A 21,196-nucleotide genomic window follows, 5' to 3' on the forward strand; every position below is an offset into this window, starting at 1 on the left:
CTCTTATGATGCTGACAGGTTTTCAGTGGTTGATTTTCTGCACTCCCTGGACGAGATGGAAGTCACAGGATTCCCCAGCCTGCTCCCATCCATGGCAACGTGGAGGCATGCAAAGATTTCTGCAAACACTAATGAAAATGACCTTATTTCCAGTGGCCCAACCTTTGTGAGTCTTGCAGTACAGGACACAGAGAGAGAAAACCAGATCTATGGGTATCTACATCAAAGGTCTAGAAATTTAATAACGTTCCCATTGTTTTATTGCAGATGCAACCAACCTCTCTTTATTACTGCAGAAAACTCGAGAGCCCTGTAGAGTGCAATGAAGTGGTGTGTGTTTTGCTCTGCAATGTTTCAAAGGACCCTGATTTATAGTTAGGAACCAGGCACCCATGCACAAACATCTGAGCTTGGTGACTGCCTCACGTTTTGTGCAAACTCTATGAGGAAGCATGAGGCTGCCACACTCTGAAAACCACACCATCGGATGCCAGGCCTCCCTCCCTCTCCCGTAACCCACGTGAAGGGGTGCAGAACAGAGAAGCGTGCACTTGCACCAGGACACGTGCCATTATTGCCCAGTGAATACTGCACAGCCCCATGACTGATACCAGCGAGCCAGTCAGGCATCCCGCTGCACTGTTACCTTAGGCTTGTCTCTGAAATATATAAGTCCCACTAAGAGTCTGTAGTAGCAACATTTTAAACATTTTTATAGTACTTAAAAATGAATGTAATGGTCTTGGCATTCAAAAAAGAAAATATTAAGGATTCATTGTTGTGTCTGCTTCCTGAATGCAGGCAAAAGATCTCACCCTGTCTGCAGGAACTGCTTCTTTCTAGGCTATAGCTGATACTTTATTCCAATTCTACTTTATAAACCAACCCAGATGGAATCCCTCCCCACACTGGTACGCTGGCACCTTTTCCTAGGCATCCAATAATCTGTAAACATTCTCCCTCATCAGCCCTTTGAACTCTCTCTCCTTCAAAAAATTACATTATAGATCTGTTCTTGAAATCTCACTAACTTTAACAAATTTTCTCAGACTAACAACCGTCTACCCAGAGGACTATACTCCTTTGTACTGCTACTGGCCACCCAAGGTTAGCCCTCCCACTATCCTGGGAAGGTAATTTCTCTGTCCTATATGTGATTCTACACTGTCATTTTTGGATCTGCAATCATTTCTCTCTATATAATGTTACCTGCCTTACACGCTAATGCCTCTTCCTGATAGCATAGAAGAGATCTGCTCATAGACAGAAATTTAGATTAAAAATAATAATAATCCTAGTGTAGAAGATTCCATTTACTGTCAGCTAGCATGAACTTACTAATACCTACCAAGCTAAACTAATAATAAAGCTAGCAGTAAATCAACTCTTAGCACACATACACACGCACAAAAATTACACACCACACCAAATGTAATGAACATATAATGTCTTGATATACTAAATATGCATTCTAAAAGACTGTATCTTCTATATAATAATTCTTTAAAAGGAAGAAAGTAATTAAAACAGCAGAGACCCTTCCTATGAAGAATACAATCAGTAGATCTGGTCACGTTCTTTTTTAAACAAATGTGTCTAGCAAAGAGCAAAAGCATAAAGTCAAACCCAGAGGAGGGTCAGAAGTAGCTAAGTCAGAAAGGCATTCTTTTAAATTTTAGTAGTGCTGGTTCTCAACCTTCCATCTGCCAGTGACATCGTGTCTTCCGGTATTACCTGTGCACGTTGCCCCACGTGGACGATAAGGTCTGTCTACACCTCTCACTCACCCCTAAGTGCCTGTCTAGCCTGGAGTACCTTCAAAGTCCTCAAGGAAACTATTTTCTACTGATAACATGCGGCATCTCAACTATTTTTAAAGGAACACACCATCTAAATATCTTTCTGGTCCTCATCCAAGCCCCAAACACACTGTACTCTCAAGAAAAATGCTACTGAATTTTTATATAAACCACCAAGAGGTAACAAATTCAAGGGAGGAAAAAGCAAAGCCTTTAGACATAGATGAAAATCTCCACTAAGAAACTGCCTTCTAAAGAACAAGAGCCCAAGGACTTCCCTGGCGGTCCAGTGGTTAAGATTCCACGCTTCCACTGTAGGGGGCACAGGTTCAATCCCCAGTCAGAGAACTAAGATCCCACATACCACACAGAAGGAAGGGAGGGAGGGAGGGAGGGAGGAAGGGAGGGAGGAAGGAAGGAAGGAAGGAAGGAAAGAAAGAAGGGAGGGGAGGGGAGGGGAAGGGAGGAGGGAAGGAAGGACAAGAGTCCATTACTACTGACTTGAAAAGTTAGAAATGCAAAGCACAAGGACACAGCAGCGGCACAGAGATATTTTGTGACATTAGTCACCTGGCACCATAAGCAACAGTAAAAAAATTACCAAGGGCACCATCACAGGCAGGAACAAATTTATTCCTGGCCATTCTCTGCTCTTGGAATGTAAATAATCCATGAAGAATTCCTAAATCCAGATCACGTGGATAAATAATCCACGAACGAAAATGCCAGACAGGCAAGTGTTTGCTGGTTCTCCAAGACATTCCCATTAGGCTTACGCCCGAAATGGAGAAGCAAAGACCCATGGGAGGCATGCCGGCAAGGCCACCTGCTCACCACCCCCTCCTTGTCACGTCCTATAGATAATTCCAGAACCAGCATCACACAAAGCTGTATAGAAAGGCACCTCCATAAACACCCCAGATTTCTAATTTTCTATTAGAATTATTAAATCCTCAAACTAGTTAATGAGAAAGACTAAATAAAATATGTCTTCGGGCGGTTTACAAATAACTTGAGATCTAAAGGCAATCTGACAGAGTTGTTATATTCTATACCACTTTTCTTTTTTAAAAATGGTAAGATATAGGCAACAGAAGACACAGTAACTGGTAACTGACTCCCTAAAAAGAACCTTACCTTTTGAATCAAAGGCAAAGCATATAACAGGTGTCACCTTTTGAATGCTGACTGCTTTTTTCCTCAACTATTTGAAAATTGAAGATGGAAGAAATAGCTCTAAGTAGTTGAGGTTGCAGAAAATGACTGAAAATACATTTCCTGTGTAAAATAAAAACCGCGATTTAAGAGTAACATGAAAAACACTTTTTCTTTTCCAAATATTTCAGGGGAAAGCGTAGGCAAAATAAATAACAGACCATCCAATTAATGGCTCATACTAGGGCATGTGCTTCATTATGAATCCATGGAGCACATCAACAGACAGAAAGGGGTTGCAAGCCTGCCACGGGGAGTGTCCAATCACTGGATTATATGAGGCGAGGATCTGGATTCAAAGATTGTTTAAAACCAAGAAACTAAATTTCCCTGTAAGAAAGAAAAAGGAAAGCAAATAAAGAACTTACCCTTGGCTGCCAGTTCTCGTACTGCTTCTGTAAATTCGCACCAATGGTTTCCAGGGCTTTCTGAGGACCCATTGACAGAGGATCTGGGAAAGCAATGAGAAGGAGAAAGTTCTTTATTTGTGCATTTCCTCCTTGCTAAATCTCTCTTTCAGAGTTTCCTCTCACACAAGTCACTTCAAAGTCACCTCTGACTAAAGACAACACAACAGGGCTTGAGGTTTACCTGTGTTTAGCCAGACTTATGGAACCGCTAAGGCACCCGAATAGACTGAAAAGCCACAACTCTTCACCTTTCTAGAGAAAATTGTTTTTATTAACATCACTGGCCCCGTGATTGTTTCCTTTCATCCACGTTTGTTATTTCAGCACCTATGGTTCTCTTGCCCTCCTACTGCTTTATCTTGTGCTCCTATTCAGGCCCAGGCTGTGATTCTGTGGAAAAGAGACCCACCCTGTGGACAAGGGGTCCTGTACACCTATTCATTCTGGGTTTACCTATTCACTTCAGGAGGAGCTTCTAGAGCAAATAACTCTAGACCAGCAAGTCCTGAAATTTATCTGGTCTTGAGTCCTTTTCACACTCTAAAATCGTGGAGTGTCCCAAAGAACTTTTGTTTATGTGGCTGTACCTATCGGCATTTACTATATTCAAAATTCAGATGAGAAAATTTTAAAATATATCTTTATTCATTTAAAAGTAATAGCACTCTGTATGAGTCTCTAGATCCATCCACGTCTCTACAAATGACTCAATTTCGTTCCTTTTTACGGCTGAGTAATATTCCATTGTACATAGGTACCACATCTTCTTTATCCATTCATCTGTCGATGGGCATTTAGGTTGCTTCCATGACCTGGCTGTTGTAAATAGTGCTGCAGTGAACATTGGGGTGCATGTGTCTTTTTGAAAGATGGTTTTCTCAGGATATATGCCCAGTAGTGGGATTGCTGGGTCATATGGTAATTCTATTTTTAGTTTTTTAAGGAACCTCCATACTGTTCTCCATAGTGGCTATATCAATTTACATTCCCACCAACGGTTCAAGAGGATTCCCTTTTCTCCACACCCTCTCCAGCATTTGTTGTTTGTAGATTTTCTGATGATGCCAATTCTAACTGGTGTGAGGTGATACCTCGCTGTAGTTTTGATTTGCATTTCTCTAATAATTAGTGATGCTGAGCAGCTTTTCATGTGCTTCTTGGCCATCTGTATGTCTTCTTTGGAGAAATGTCTATTTAGGTCTTCTGCCCATTTTTGGATTGGGTTGTTTGTTTCTTTAATACTGAGCTGCATGAGCTGTTTATATATTTTGGAGATTAATCCTTTGTCCATTGATTTGTTTGCAAATATTGTCTCCCATTCTGAGGGTTGATTTTTGTCTTGCTTATAGTTTGCTTTGCAAAAAATTTTAAGTTTCACTAGACCCCATTTGTTTATTTTTGTTTTTATTTCCATTACTCTAGGAGGTGGATCAAAAAAGATCTCGCTGTGATTTATGTCAAAGAGTGTTCTTCCTATGTTTTCCTCTAAGAGTTTTATAGTGTCTGGTCTTACATTTAGGTCTCGAGTTTATTTTTTGAGTATATATTTATATATTTATATATTGAGTATATATTTATATATTTATATATTGAGTTTATTTTTGTGTATGGTGTTAGGAAGTGTTCTAATTTCATTCTTTTACATGTAGCTATCCAGTGTTCCCAGCACCACTTATTGAAGAGACTGTCTTTTCTCCATTGTATATCCTTGCCTCCTTTGTCATAGATTAGTTAACCACAGGTGTGTGGGTTTATCTCTAGGCTTTCTATCCTGTTCCATTGATCTTATATTTCTGTTTTTGTGCCAGTACCATATTGTCTTGATTACTGTAGCTTTGTAGTATAGTCTGAAGTCAGGAGTCTGACTCCTGACTCCTCCAGCTCCACTTTTTCCCCTCAAGACTGCTTTGGCTATTTGTGTCTCCATACAAATTTTAAGATTTTTTTGTTCTAGTTCTGTAAAAAATGCCACTGGTAATTTGATAGGGGTTGATTGCATTGAATCTGTAGATTGCTTTGGGTAGTATAGTCATTTTCACAATATTGATTCTTCCAATCCAAGAACATGGTATATCCATCTGTTTGTGTCATCTTTGATTTCTTTCATCAGTGTCTTATAGTTCTCTAAGTACAGGTCTTTTACCTCCTTAGGTAGGTTTATACCTAGGTATTTTATTCTTTTTGTTGCAATGGTGAATGGGATTGTTTCCTTAATTTCTCTTTCGGAATTTTCATCATTAGTGTATAGGAATGCAAGAGATTTCTGTGCATTAATTTTGTATCCTGCAACTTTACCAAATTCACTGATTATCTCTAGTAGTTTTCTGGTGGCATCTTTAGGATTCTCTATGTATAGTATCATGTCATCTGCAAACAGTGACAGTTGTACTTCTTCTTTTCCAATTTGTATTCCTTTTATTTCTTTTTCTTCTCTGATTGCCGTGGCTAGGACTTACAAAACTATGTTGAATAATAGTGGTGAGAGTGGACATCCTTGTCTCGTTCCTGATCTTAGAGGAAATGCTTTCAGTTTTTCACCATTGAGAATGATGTTTGCTGTGGGTTTGTGGTATATGGCCTTTATTATGTTGAGGTAGGTTCCCTCTATGCCCACTTTCTGGAGAGTTTTTATCATAAATGGGTGTTGAATTTTGTCAAAAGCTTTTTCTGCATCTATTGAGATGATCATATGGTTTTTCGTCTTCAAGTTGTTAATATGGTATATCACGTTGATTGATTTGCGTACATTGAAGAATCCTCCATCCCTGGAAGAAATCCCACTTGATCATGGTGAATGATCCTTTTAATGTGTTGTTGGATTATGTTTCCTAGTATTTTGTTGAGGATTTTTGCATCTATATTCATCAGTGATATTGGTCTGTAATTTTCTTTTTTTGTAGTATCTTTGTCTGGTTTTGGTATAAGGGTGATGGTGGCCTTGTAGAATGAGTTTGGGAGTGTTCTTTCCTCTGCAATTTTTGGGAAGAGTTTGAGAAGGATGGGTGTTAGCCCTTCTCTAAATGTTGGATAGAATTCATCTGTGAAGCCACCTGGTCCTGGACTTTTGTTTATTTTAAGTTTTTTTAAATCACAGTTTCAATTTCATTACTTGTGATAGGTCTGTTTATATTTTCTATTTCTTCCTGGTACAGTCTTGGAAGGTTACATCTTTCTAAGAATTTGTCCATTTCTTCCAGGTTGTCCATTTTATTGGTATAGAGTTGCTTGTAGTAGTCTCTTATGATGCTTTGTATTTCTGTGGTGTCCACTGTAACTTCTCCTTTTTTTTTTTTTTTTTTGTGGTATGTGAGCCTCTCACTGTTGTGGCCTCTCCCGTTGTGGAGCACAGGCTCCGGACGCGCAGGCTCAGCGGCCATGGCTCACGGGCCCAGCCGCTCTGCGGCATGTGGGATCTTCCCGGACCGGGGCATGAACCCGTGTCCCCTGCATCGGCAGGCGGACTCTCAACCACTGCGCCACCAGGGAAGCCCCACTTCTCCTTTTTCATTTCTAATTTTATTGATTTGAGTCCTCTCCCTCTTTTTCTTGATGAGTCTGGCTAAAGGGTTATCTATTTTGTTTATCTTCTCAAAGAACCAGCTTTTAGTTTTATTGATCTTTGCTATTGTTTTCTTTGTTTCTATTTCATTTATTTCTGCTCTGATCTTTATGATTTCTTTCCTTCTACTAATTTTGGGTTTTGTTTGTTCTTCTTTCTCTAGTGCCTTTAGGTGTAAGGTTACATTGTTTATTTGAGATTTTTCTTGTTTCTTGAGGTAGGGTCATATTGCTATAAACTCTCTTAGAACTGCTTTTGCCGCACCCCATGGGTTTTGGATCGTTGTGTTTTCATTGTAATTTGTCTCTAGACATTTTTTGATTTCCTCTTTGATTTCTTCAGTGATCTCTTGCTTATTTAGTAACACATTGTTTAGCCTCCATGTGTTTGTGTTTTTTTATGTTTCTTTCCCTGTAATTGCTTTCTAATCTCATAGCACTGTGCTCAGAGAAGATGCTTGATATAATTTCAATTTTCTTAAATTTACTGAGGCTTGATTTGTGACCCAAGATGTGATCTATCCTGGAGAATGTTCCGTGTGCACTTGAGAAGAAAGCGTAATATAGGACATTATAGGATGGAATGTCCTATAAATGTCAATTAAATCTATCTGGTCTATTGTATCATTTAAAGCTTGTGTTTCATTAATTTTCTGTCTGGATGAACTGTCCATTGGTGTAAGTGAGGTGTTAAAAGTCCCCCACTATTATTGTGTTACTGTCGATTTCCTCTTTTATAGCTGTTAGCAGTTGCCTTATGTATTGAGGTGCTCCAATGTTGCGTGCATATATATTTATAATTGTTATATCTCCTTCTTGGATTGATCCCTTGATCATTATGTAGTGTCCTTCCTTGTCTCTTGGAACATTGTTTATTTTAAAGTCTATTTTATCTTATATGAGTATTGCTACTCCAGCTTTCTTTTGATTTCCATTTGCATGGAATATCTTTTTCCATCCCCTTACTTTCAGTCTGTATGTGTCCCTAGGTCTGAAGTGGGTCTCTTGTAGGTAGTATATATATGGGTCTTGTTTTGGTATCCATTCAGTGAGCCTGTGTCTTTTGGTTGAAGCATTTAATCCATTCACGTTTAAGGTAATTATCGATATGTATGTTCCTATTATCATTTTCTTAATTGTTACTGGTTTGTTTTTGTAGGTCCTTTCCTTCTCTTGTGTTTCCCACTTAGAGAAGTTCCTTTAGCATTTGCTGTAGAGCTGGTTTGGTAGTGCTGAATTCTCTTAGCTTTTGCTTGTGTGTAAAACTTTTGATTTCTCTGTCGAATATGAATAAGATCCTTGCTGGGTAGAGTAATCTTGGTTGTAGGTTCTTCCCTTTCATCACTTTAAATATATCGTGCCACTCCCTTCTGGCTTGTAGAGTTTCTGCTGAGATACCAGCTGTTAACCTTATGGGAGTTCCCTTGTATGTTGTCATTTTTCCCTTGTTGCTTTCAATAATTTTTCTTTGTCTTTAATTTTTGTTAATTTGATTACTATGTGTCTCAGCATGTTTCTCCTTGGGTTTATCCTGCCTGGGACTCTCTGCGCTTCCTGGACTTGGGTGGCTATTTCATTTCCCATGTTAGGGAACTTTTCGACTATAATCTCTTCAAATATTTTCTCGGGTCCTTTCTCTCTCTCTTCTCCTTCTGGGACCCCTATAATGTGAATGTTGGTGCATTTAATGTTGTCCCAGAGGTCTCTTAGGCTGTCTTCATTTCTTTGCATTCTTCTTTCTTTATCCTGTTCCACGGCAATGAATTCCACCATTCTGTCTTCCAGGTCACTTATCCGTTCTTCTGCCTCAGTTATTCTGCTATTGATTCCTTCTAGTATATTTTTCATTTCAGCTATTGTATTGTTCATCTCTGTTTGTTCTTTAATTCTTCTAGGTGTTTGTTCTTTAATTCTTCTAGGTCTTTGTTAAACATTTCTTGCATCTTCCCCATCTTTGCCTCCATTCTTTTTCCGAAGTCCTGGATCATCTTCACTATCATTATTCTGAATTCTTTTTCTGGAAGGTTGCCTATCTCCACTTCATTTAGTTGTTTTTCTGGGGTTTTATCTTGTTCCTTCATCTGGTACAAAGTCCTCTGCCTTTTCATTTTGTCTATCTTCCTGTGAATGTGGTTTTCCTTCCACAGGCTGCAGAATTGTAGCTCTTCTTGCTTCTGCTGTCTGCCCTCTGGTGGATGAGGCTATCTAAGAGGCTTGTGCAAGCTTCCTGATGAGAGGGACTGGTGGTGGGTAGAGCTGGCTGTTGCTCTGGTGGGCAGAGCTCAGTAAAACTTTAATCCACTCGTCTGCTGATGGGTGGGGCTGAGTTCCCTCCCTGTTGGTTGTTTGGCCTGAGGTGACCCAGCACTGGAGCCTACCGGGCTCTTTGGTGGGGCTAATGGCGGACTCTGGGAGGGCTCATGCCAAGGAGTACTTCCCAGAACTTCTGCTGCCAGTGTCCCACGGCGAGCCACAGCCACCCCCTGCCTCTGCAGGAGACCCTCCAACACTAGCAGGTAGGTCCGGTTCAGTCTCCTATGGGGTCACTGCTCCTTCCCCTGGGTCCCGATGCACACACTACTTTGTGTGTGCCCTCCAAGAGTGGAGTCTCTGTTTCCCCCAGTCCTGTCAAAGTCCTGCAATCAAATCCCACTAGCCTTCAAAGTCTGATTCTCTAGGAATTTCTCCTCCCGTTGCCGGACCCCAGGTTGGGAAGCCTGACGTGGGGCTCAGAACCTTCACTCCAGTGGGTGGATTTCTGTGGTATAAGTGTTCTCCAGTTTGTGAGTCAACCACCCAGCAGTTATGGGATTTGATTTTATTGTGATTGCACCCCTCCTACCATCTCATTGTGGTTTCCCCTTTGTCTTTGGATGTGGGATATCTTTTTTGGTGAGTTCCAGTGTCTTCCTGTCGATGACTGTTCAGCAGTTAGTTGTGATTCCGGTGCTCTCGCAAGAGGGAGTGAGAGGCCAATAACATCTTAATGTTATTACAACATAGTCTCAACCCCGTGGATCCTTGAAGGGGTCTCAGGAACCCCCAGTGGTCCACAGACCACACTTTAACAGCTGTAGGAAACTTTTCAACAGTGTCTCTAATTTCAATCAGAAAGCATTTTTTTCAAAGGAAGAGGTTAGACTACTGGATAGGTAGAATACTTAAGTCTTTTATCTAATTCTCCTCCAAACTGTGACTAATTCTTCCACTCTATGTTCTGGATTCCAGACCGTTCCACTTTCTCAGACACTAAACTCCATGCTCTAGGATATTCAGCCTCTCCCTTTTAACCAGAGCATTCCCATGGGCTTCTTTAAACTCAAAGTTATACATATATACTTGGCTTAAGGCAGATAGCATCACAAGGCTTTCAACAAAACAGCAGCAGTCCTGCCCCTCTGTAAGGCCAACTGGCCTGAGGCAGGGGAACACAATCAGATTCACAGGTTGCATCAGAACGAAATTATCCGGACCACCCGGTTCCAGAAACTGCCCTGGAGACATTCCAGACCACCCAGTTCCAGGAACTGACCTGGGGATTTTGAAACCAGCCCAGCCTTCCCGCCTTTCCAGGGGCGGGATTAGCGGTCCCCCAGGATACCCGAAAAGACCACCAAATAAGGAATACCCTGCGCCCTCCCAGATTCACCACACCCCTTTCCCTTCTTCCCCTATAAAATCTTGCCCAACCCTCGCCCAGGCGCGACTTCTCTGGCCCCCTTTCTCTCGGACCAGTGAACCTCGCTTGGGAGCGCTCCCTAATAAAGCTCACTTGAAGTTTTCTTCTGTTTCGTGGTGCCGTTTGTTAAGATCCAACCTTACACCCCTCCATCCACATCCCAAGCCTCACTTCTCAGAGGACAGAACTGTCCTCTCTTCAGCCACCATCCCACTCCCCCATTCCCTATTCTCCCAACATAACCACATCACATTTTTATTAAATTAATATTCAGTGTTTTACATTAGTAATGCCTATGGAAATATTATTCAATGCTGAGCCAAGTAGTGTATGAAAATGACATCTTTTGAATTGTTTTTCAGTCTCCTTGTTTTCCATGTATTAATACTAACTCTGCCCCAACTCTCCCTCTCAATATACTATCCCTCTCAAATACTATCTTCCACAAAGTATATCAGCTCATCTCTCCTCTCCTCCTGGCCACCGCTGAACAATCCCGCCCTGGTAGAGAATTCGAGATTCCTCTTTGTAGAAATGGAATGACTCCCAAGAAAGGAGCCTAAAGGGACTGGGGGACAATAACAAAAGGTCTAATGTTAGTGTCATCAGAGTCTCAGAAAGAGAAAAGTAAGTGGAGAGCTCAAAAAGTAGTTTAAGATATAATGCCTGTTAACTTCCCCAATTTGGTCAGCGATGTAAACTAACAGATTCCAGAAGCTCAGTGAACCACAAACAGGATTAACCCAAGGACACCCTGACACATCATAATCCAATTGTTAAAAAACAAAAGACAGGGAATTCCCTGGCAGTCCAGTAGTTAGGACTCTCACTGCCGGGGTCTGGGTTCGATCCCTGGTCAGGGAACTAACATCCCACAAGCCGCATGGCACCACAAAAAAAAAAAAAAAAGAAAGACAAAGAAAAATCCATAGAGAAAAATCAGATCACAAACACAGAATCAGGAATGGGAAAAGCTCTGGATTTCCCAACAGCATTATAAGCTGGACAAAATAGAGCAATGCCTTCAAATCCTCTGTGAAAATAATTTCAACCTGATATTCAAGTCTGAGGGTAAAATACAGGTCTTTTCAGACATGTAAACACAAAACCTGTATCTCATGTTCCTCTTCTTGGGAAACAGGCCACAAAAGAAGGCAACAAAGGATCCAGGAAATGAGAGAGACAGTGAGAAACAGACATAGAGAAACAGAAAAAGAAAAAACACAAGTCACCCATGTACCAGATCCAGAGACCAAGGAGCCCAACAGGAGCTAGAGGAGTGTTTTTTAAAAAAGTAACAGATTATCTGAGCACTGGAAAAAATATTGATAGCATTTGACAGATGTACTGGAATATACGTAAAAAATAAAATAAACTCATAAGTTCACAGAAAATTTAGCAAATTTGTAACTACAGGGGAAAAGGTTATATATACATGTATAGACAAGAAAGGACTCAATCAGAGTAGCCCCTCAGGGAAGGGTGGGAGCAGGACAGAGCTCTTTCTTAATCTACCTTTTAGTACTATTTGAATTTTAAGATATGCATATGTTACCTTGATAAAAATAAAATAACACAAAAATGAATTATAAAATTAAGTAACAGGACTTTGGAGTTGGAAGGGGCCTTTACCATGGACATGTCAAAGTCATCAAGGACTCTTCATAGAGATGCCAGGCCCCACCCTGGAAAGTCTAATTCAATAGCTTCAGAAGAGGCCAGTGACCTGATGAGCAGCTCTGGCTGAGGGAAACCTGGTGAAAATTGGGTTGTAACTAACTTATCTGGAAGAATTATGGTAAACTTGTTTTAATCCATAACTAAAGAAATTAGATGTTAATCTTTAGCTCTCTCTGATATGGCAGGAACAGAGTGTTAAGGTCTCAAAAGAATTATAATGACAGCAATCAACGCTGCTCTAATCTGAATCACAAGACTGGCAAGAGACAGGAATGAATTGGGATCTGAAAAGTTAAAATTAAGGGCCACCTAAGTGCATAGGGAAGGGAAACAGAGCAAAGGGAACCAAAGCAAAGGGAAGCAGAAAACAGCTTCAACAAACTGAAGCCGTCAAATAGCTGGTCATGTCCTGTGAATGATGACCAACAGAGTAAATGTCAGAGCTGGTCTGAACACGTCTAATTCATGCATCCACACTTCCATGCAGTGCCCTTGTGGTCAGCACTCTGGCCATAGGCAACCTATGGCTAAGAGAACAGAAGTGGTTTTCTCTGTAAAAAGATAAAGGCCTGCCCAGGAATCACATTGATCAGTGGCAGCTCTTAGGCACATCCTCTAAAGAACCACGACAGAGGCAAAGGGAGGGAGGGAGTTCCAAAGGCCCAGAGTGCAGGGAGGACGAAAACTACACCTCCTCCTCGGACTTCACCCTCTGGAAAGCCCAGGCCCCCACCTGTCCCTTCCTCCCCGCATTGTTCCCAGCAAGGGCATGTGGAAAGCATGTGGGAGCTGGAGAGAGGCACACCACACTTCTCTGTGCACCTCACCGACGGCCCAACAGACACTGGAGCCTCATCAGTAGTGGTGGCCGACAGCAGCACCCACTCTTCTTCCCCTGGTCTCGGATCAAAATACCACCACCCAAGGGAGGAGCAGGGGCAGCTACCGGCCAACCATCAGGCTGTGATCAACTAAGTGAGGCTGTCACATCTGACCCACTGGGAATCCCTGCGGTCAATTAGTTTTATGGTTTCCTCCCAAGAATATGACAGTGAGTGGGAGAGGGGAGGTGAAGAGAGGGAAAGAATGAGGATGACTAAAATGGTGCATTTAATACTACATTTACTAAAATAAACAACTAAATAACTTAAGTAAACTAAAATTAAATTCCTGGGTGGATACTGCTGACAATGTTATCAATCTGATGTAGGGTGAAGTGGACAGAACATAAATTTAAAATTGTAGTTCTGTCTTAATAAAACACTTCTCTTCTAATGCCTTCACGGGTTTCTACTTAATGAATGAAGTGAATTAGTGAGTGAGTGAGTGGGTGGGTGGGTGGATAGATGGATGGAAAGAAAAGTAGATGGCAATTGGCATTTGTATAAAATTTTAGCTCTTGATAAATCTCCCTGCCTGCAAGCTTTTCAGCATAACCCTCATAACGCTTAGAACTTCACAATGACATGGACTTAGTCCAACCCACCTCATAACAAAGAAGAGAAAGCTGAAGCTTAAAGCGGTCAAATGACTTAGTCCAAGGTCACAAAGGTTCCTGGTGGTGCTGGCATTCAGCCAGCCCAAAAAGTGGAGCCTTTTTTACCTCCCCATCTTCTTCATATTTATACAACCCGACTACCATGTCCTATCCAATTTTCCTTCAAAAGACCCTGTGTCCCATCACTGCAACTACGTTGGTCACTACGTGATGGTCACTACAACCATCAGCTACGACTGTATCGGTCCAACCAGCAGCACCTTGTGTTGACACTACTGAGACTCCCTGCTCCCAGCCAGCTCCTGAAGACGCTGCAGGGAGCAGAGGGCAGAGGCCAGGGAGCGCAGTAGGGCTCACTGCCCTATCTCCTCAACCCACTGACCTGTCTTCTCTCAACAGACCAGCAGAGTGCATCCTTCTAAAATAATACTTCTATGATGTCACTCCCCCAAAAGGCCTATAGTGCCTCCTGAATGCTCCCATTTAGATAACATGCAAAATCAGCGGAGATAACAGGCGCTGTCAATACAGTGGAGCCCCGGGCCTGGGTGACTAGAAGGTGACAAGAGACAAGATGGGCTTCCAGGCCGCTGATAATATTGTTTCTTGATCTGGGTCTGATCAGTTTGGGAAAAGTTATCAACTACATATTTGAATCAGTGCATCTTCCTGAACGTATGCTATCCTTCAGTACAAATTGAAATTTTAGAAACATGTAGAGCTCACTGCTCAAGGAACGTTTGTACTTCTTTGTAGCTTGTATTTAGTGGACATTTCCTAAGTATTTGTTCATCGACTTATTAACTGAGCACTGCCTCCCAGATCAAGTGCAAATTTCTTTATATGTCTTTCAAGGACTCTGCCACTAATCAGTTGTGTAACTAATTTTTGCTTGAGAAAGTACTTAATGGCAAAAAGGCCACTGAAATCAGAAACGGTTTTTAATGGCTCTGTATTCTATTAGCCATAATATCATCTACATACATTTTATAAGTAGTAGCACACAGAGTGACAGGCATTTCATCTCACTGAGCTCAAGGACAGAGCTGGGAGCCCCTCAGCTGTATGCACCGTGGCAGTAACGCTCTGGCTAATGGCCCAACCCCGATCCTCCCAGTACCTGAGGGTCCTAGGAAGGGAGCCAGAATCCTGCAGGAGCCTTCTCTACAATTAAGCCCCATCCTAACCACTCAACCTCCCTCCCCAAATATCCACAAGTAGACCAGGTCCCTGTTGTCTTTTGCTGTGTTGTATACAAACACCAAGAGCTGGATGTGTTCTCAAAAGAGCTGAGGGGGTGGTTGGGACGCCCTGTTTTAAGTATGGGCCTCGCTGTTTACACAAAAGTCACTTTGCACAGTAGAGAGGAAGGGAGGCTCCGAGCGGTTACACAGTCCTCCTTCGGGGGAAACCCAGACACTACTACAAGAGGCTGGTGTCACCGAACAGAGAAAACAGGGTTTAAACCAGGAGCCCCTTAGAGCAAGGGTCCCAGGTGCAGGCATGGGGCGTGCCCCAGCATCCAGCAGCAGGGCCCGGGCGAGCCCAGCAAGCACTCCCAGGGCTCGGTCCCCACTGCCAGGCTCCTTCTCTTCCCGGGGTCCTTCACTCTCACCTCCCGTGCAGCCCCCCCAACCCGTGTGGCCCATTCTAACTCCCCCACATCTGCTGAGCTCGAGGGGTCTGTCTCCCTTGCTCTCGTCTTGTCTCCAGCGAAATCCCAAGGATCACGACCTACATTTCTTCTGTGTATACCTCTACACTTAACACGTAGATCTCTACTTAACAAACATCTGTTGACCAACTCGACTATCTCTCAAGCCCAAGTCTGATGTAAGAATCAGACGACAGTCTGTGAAAGTGTCTGTAAAACCAAGAGCGACACGCAAAGGCCTACCACCACTATTTTTAGCTCATCAACACAGGTCTCTTAATGCCCACTTGTGTGGAGGGAAGAAGAAAATGCTTTTCTCTAAGGAATAAGGGAAACAAAGCAAAGTGCCTCCCAAATATTTCCTTAGGATAACCAAATTCCCAAGCATCCGACAAACCCATAGCCTTCTTACCTGTAATACACGGCTACCATTAGCTAGACATAAAAGACATTAAGGCTAAATTATACTCCCTCCTGTTCAGCACTCAGCTCATCTACACTGTTTTAAAACACAGATTCCTCCAGCAGGTATAGGAGCACCGTTCTTTAGCAGGATTGTTTTTACTTTAATGTGGGGCCATAAAACAAAACAGCTTCCCCCCTGCTTCCCTGAGTGTCACCTCCAAGAAATAAAACAGCATCTTATTATCTACAGGAACAGAGGGGTGGGGCGGGGTGGGGCGGGGAGAGGCGTTTAGCTCCCGGACCACTCCTACGGCCTCATGTCTGCACACACACTCCTGCCGGGCTACTCAGGGCCTGTGCGCCTTTCCTCCTCCCTCAGCCGGAGCTCGGAAGCCGGGCCTTGGCTGTGCAACAGTCCAGCAGGGAGGGCAGGCCATCACTGCAGAGTACTGTGGTACAACCTCTACTCGCTTGTTCTGGCACCACACGAAAACCTAAAGGGCCGCTTCAGGGACTCTTACATCCTCTGAGCCTCTGGAAGTAGGATTCTCCCCAACGTGTATGGAGACTGTGCACACACAGGTACACAAAAAGGGACTGGAAAGTAAGAATCTGTCTATTTCTCAAGCTCCCAGACCCCTTGTCCCTGAGATCAGGGCAGTTTCAACCAGCACAGTCTCACCAGTTTGATGTGTGTCTGCAGCCATAAAGCAATCAACTCGTAATCCCTACCCAGCCCTGTGCACAGAAGCACAGGGTTCTTTCCCCTCTCTTTTGGGGAGAGCACACAGAACGGAGCAGAGGTAGCACAGACACAGGAAGAGCTCAAGCTCCCACCCTGCACCTTGGCCTGCTGGGTGGGGTGGGGAGGCGGGTGCAGGCCCGTGGGGGCTGCTCCTGGCTGAGGGCAGTCCCCATGCTAAGCCCAGTTCACGCTCCAGTTAATCGCCCTCCAGCCAAAAGATGGGCGCCATCATCAGCTCCATTTTGCAGATGAGGAAACTAAGGCCCCAAATGGTTAAGGAACTCACTGAGTGAAACAGCTGGAATGAATAAGCTGGGGTCTTGACGAGTGCAAAACCTTTTGAATTCTGCTGACAGAGCACAAAATGCTAAGACCACATATAAAACATCGATTGGTTGCCTTCTAAACAGAAACAGCTTTTTAGGTTATATGAGGGCACCAACCCCTGCAGGGGGTCTTCCTAGGGACTCCTTCCCCACCCATGACATACTCCAGGTATTCCCATCCTGAAAATGGCAGAACCAACCCGTCATCAAGCCTGGGTCTCCTTGCCTCGCCAGCCAAGCCTTCACTGTACCTCTCCCCTTCGCCTTCCAGGCTCCCAGCATCTCTCACTCAACTGCAGCCACAGCTTGTGACAATGCCAACCTGAAACTCTCATCCAGTGGCACCTGGCCCTCCTCCTACCTCTGCCCACCCAGAGGGGTCTCTGTCACAGGCGGCACCCCTCCCCACTCACTCATGGCCTGGCTCTGCTCCTCTCCCTCTAGTCACTGCACATTCTCAGCAGGTGACATCCCCCAAATCCCTTTCTCCAACCAGAGAGGTCTTTCCAGCTGTCTGCTGGAAGGTGGCTCTACTCTGAGCATTCCAGAAGCACCTTACCTTACACAAAATGTAATCCCATTATCTCCCCAGCCCAGCTGGCCCCCAACTCTCCATCTTGGTTACTGATATATCATCATCCCTTGAGCTAGCCAAGCCTGAAACCTAAAGCACTTGTTGAAAATGCTGAAATCCCTTCTTGAACAATCCTAAAGCCATTGGTGGGAGAGGCAGGTCTGGGCAAGGTTGGCACCTGCTCTAGGATGAGGGTAACTGTGGTGGCCCAGAATGAGCTGTCAAGTCCAATCAGGGGCTCAGAGCCTGTACGGGGGAAGGAAAGAAGGTATGTCCATGGAGTGGTGACCCATATGGGGTATCGGAGCCCAGGCAATGAGGAGCACGGACACCTGTGGGGGAAGAAGCTGGGTATAAAATAAAGGAGTATGATGACAGGGATAAGAAGTTGGTTCACAGAGGAGGATTCATCAAATTAGTAAATATATTAAGGATGAAGGATACCAAGGTTCTCACTGTCAGAGGAAGAGTTATAAATACGGAAAATTCCTATTGGTTTGGAATGGGAGGCACTAATGTAATGCATGTTTTTTATTTGTATAGATAATACTGAAATATAGATATGAATGTGTGTCCACACAGAAACACATACATATATTATGCACATGTGTGCATGTGTGCATTCCCTTGCTCCGTCCAATGAGAGAGGCAATGGGAGAAACAACACAGTACACAGCTCCAATAAGAACACCTAGAACCCAGATCTCGGTTTTCAAATTCTATTTGCCACTAAAAGGAACTGGGCTCCTTGGAGAAATGGCTGATCCCAGGAATGGAGCAGGGAAAGACAAGATGAGATAGAAAGTACAGATGTAACTCTAAGGACGATGGAAGCAAGACAAAAGGCCATATAAGCCAGTGGGAATGGGTTCCCACTAGCTAAATGGGAAACAAGTGGAGTATCAAGATAAATGATGGTAATATTGGACTATAATCCACTGATTATAATATAAAATAGGAATAAAAATATATAAAATATAAAAAAGGAAACCATGACTTCAAATTGAATAAACTGAAAGTCTGATGAGGAAAGAAATATTAACGCAGCCAAAGCACCTCTTCCCTCAAAATACTTATTAACTACAAAAGGGAAGGGGGCGGATTTCACAGCTGAAGTTCAGGTACCACACCAACTTAATCAAGTGATAAAAGAGTTACATAACCAGCAATGGGATAAATCAAAGTCACGTGCCACCTGACAGGACACCACAGAGGAAGGTGGATCTCTTCCATGACACTCTTGCCAAAGAGGCATAAACAAAATTTAATCCCGAGGAAACATCAGCGGTTGTTCTGCTAAACAGAGCACTGGTGATCTTCTGAATGTCAAGGTCATGAAGGTTAAGGAAAGACTGAGGCCTGCTGCAGCCTGAATGAGACTAAATTAAGGGCAATGGGTGATACAGCGAAGGGTCCTTGTGCCATAAAGGACCTTATGGGGACACCTGGCAAACTTGAATGCAGCCTGAGGCTAACCCAGTAGCAGGGCATCCATGTTAATCCCCTGTCTGTGAAGACCGAGTTGTCATTATGAAAGAGAAACTCTTGTTTGTAGGAATCACACACTAAAGGATTCCAAGGTGATGGAGCATCATTTCAGCAGCTTACTTTCAAATGAATCAGGAAAGACACTGCTTAGTGCTCTACTTGCAACTTTTGAAAATATTTTTTCAAAATAAAAATTAAAATACAGGCTGCTAGACACCATTACAAATTTGCTGAATCAAATCTCTAAGAGTTTTTTTTTCTTATCCCATATTGTTAAAATCACCAACATAAGGACCCACTTTTTAATAAAAGCCAAGCGAAATTTTTTCAACTTAAAAAAGGCAATGTGGGGACTTCCCTGGTGGCGCAGTGGATAAGAATCTGCCTGCCAACGCAGGGGACACGGGTTTGATCCCTGGTCCGGGACGATCCCACATGCCGTGGAGCAACTAAGCCTGTATGCCACAACCACTGAGCCTGTGGGCCACAACTACTGAAGCCTGCACACCTGGAGCCCATGCTCCGCAACAAGAGAAGCCACTGCAAGGAGAAGCCCGCGCACCGCAACGAAGAGTGGCCCCCACTCACCACAATTAGAAAAAGCCCGCGCAGCAACAAAGATGCAATGCAGCCATAAATAAACAAACAAATAAATAAATAAAATTAAATCTAAAAAAAGGCAATGTGCCCTTTTGAATTCAAAATCCATCGAAATTATTACAAAGTAGATTGCATACGTGAATTGCAAAATTTTTTAAGAACACAATATTAAAAAATCTATTCGTTTGCTGGATTTCACACCAAGAAGGAAGTAAGGAATTCTTTGCGTTTTCATTAACATTGTCCCATAAATACTGATCAAAGAGACTGGGTGAGATGTGAGGGAGGGTTCTTTGATTTCTATTTGGGGACAGGAGGGTAGGATGCAAAGGACCCCTAGAGAATCTAATAAAAACCAAGGGCCCTCAGCCCGGAAGGTGCAGTGCTATACTCAGACACCACCGCTCACACAATCCCAGCGGGCTCACGCATCCCTAGGAGTACACACCAGGATCCAGGTTGAGAAGCCCTGTGTTAAAAAACCTAACAGAAGAGTAGATAAAGAGGGAGGAAATAGAAAACAATTGATTAAATTCAGCTTTGACAAGGGATAAATGAAGTGGAAACAGTCAGTGGTGGCTAATAAGAAGTCAATTTCAATCGGCACAGTCACCAGGGGATGGCAGAGAGCCAAGAAAGCATCTAAGGAAACTGACCACAGAAAACAGCTACTGACACAGGGCTTTGGGGAACAAGGGGCCTATGCTTCAGGCAGGAGGCTGTGAAACAAAGGCTGTCATCCTAAGACACCCCCAAAGAGTAGCGAGACAGGTAAGTGGGAAAAATAACTTTTTTTTCCAATTCAGATTATAATAAGTTTGTAATTTTTACTATTTAAAGTAGATAAAGGGAATTTCTGCTTTTGCTTAGAATAGAAAAAGCTGGGGGTGGGGAGGTTGCCCTGATCCTACCAACAAGAGAAAGCTGAATAATCAGTGACGGAAACAAAGGAAAATTCATACTGTGATGGCTTCATTGGTAAATTACACTAAAATTTAGAGAAGAAATAATACCCAAATCAATACAAACTCTTCCATAAAAAAGAAAAGATGGGAATACTTCTCAACTCATTAATGAGACCAAGCATTATTTTGGTACCAAAACCAAACAAATATGTTAGAAGATGAGAAAACTATAGACCAATATCCTTCATAAACAGAGATGCAAAATTCCTTAACAGACTATTAGCAGTCAAATCCAGGAACATATGAAAAAGATAATACAAGTGAGGTTTATGCCAGAAATTCAAGGTTGGCTCAACAACCAAAAAATCAATCCATATAATTCACCACATCAACAGACTAAAGGAGAAAAGCCAGGTGATTATCTCAACATGTTGAGAAAGCATTTTATAAGATGCAACATTGATTCTTGACAGAAACTCTCAGCAAACTAAAAATAGAAGTGAACTTCTTACCTTAGAAAAGGCATCAGAAAAAAACTTTGGCTAATGCCCTATTTAGTGGTGGGAGCCTAATGCATTCTCCCTAAGACCAGAAACAAGTGAAGGTTGTGCACACTCACCATTTCTAGTCAGCACTGTGCTAAGATGCTCCGAGGAGGAT

General features: G+C 42.9%; 1 protein-coding gene across 4 annotated transcripts in view; it reads right to left on the reverse strand.

Annotated features, from left to right (window-relative positions):
- RPTOR (regulatory associated protein of MTOR complex 1) overlaps nt 1-21,196 on the reverse strand; it is a 347,492-nt gene that overhangs the window by 245,320 nt on the left and 80,976 nt on the right. For all 4 annotated transcript variants that reach the window (XM_060133269.1, XM_060133267.1, XM_060133268.1 and 1 more), the window contains exon 3: nt 3,383-3,465. In XM_060133269.1, coding sequence (XP_059989252.1) covers nt 3,383-3,465 — 83 coding nt within the window. The remainder of the gene's footprint in view (nt 1-3,382; nt 3,466-21,196) is intronic.

The sequence above is a fragment of the Lagenorhynchus albirostris genome, chromosome 20, assembly GCF_949774975.1.
Source record: "Lagenorhynchus albirostris chromosome 20, mLagAlb1.1, whole genome shotgun sequence".
Classification (NCBI taxonomy): Eukaryota; Metazoa; Chordata; class Mammalia; order Artiodactyla; family Delphinidae; genus Lagenorhynchus; species Lagenorhynchus albirostris.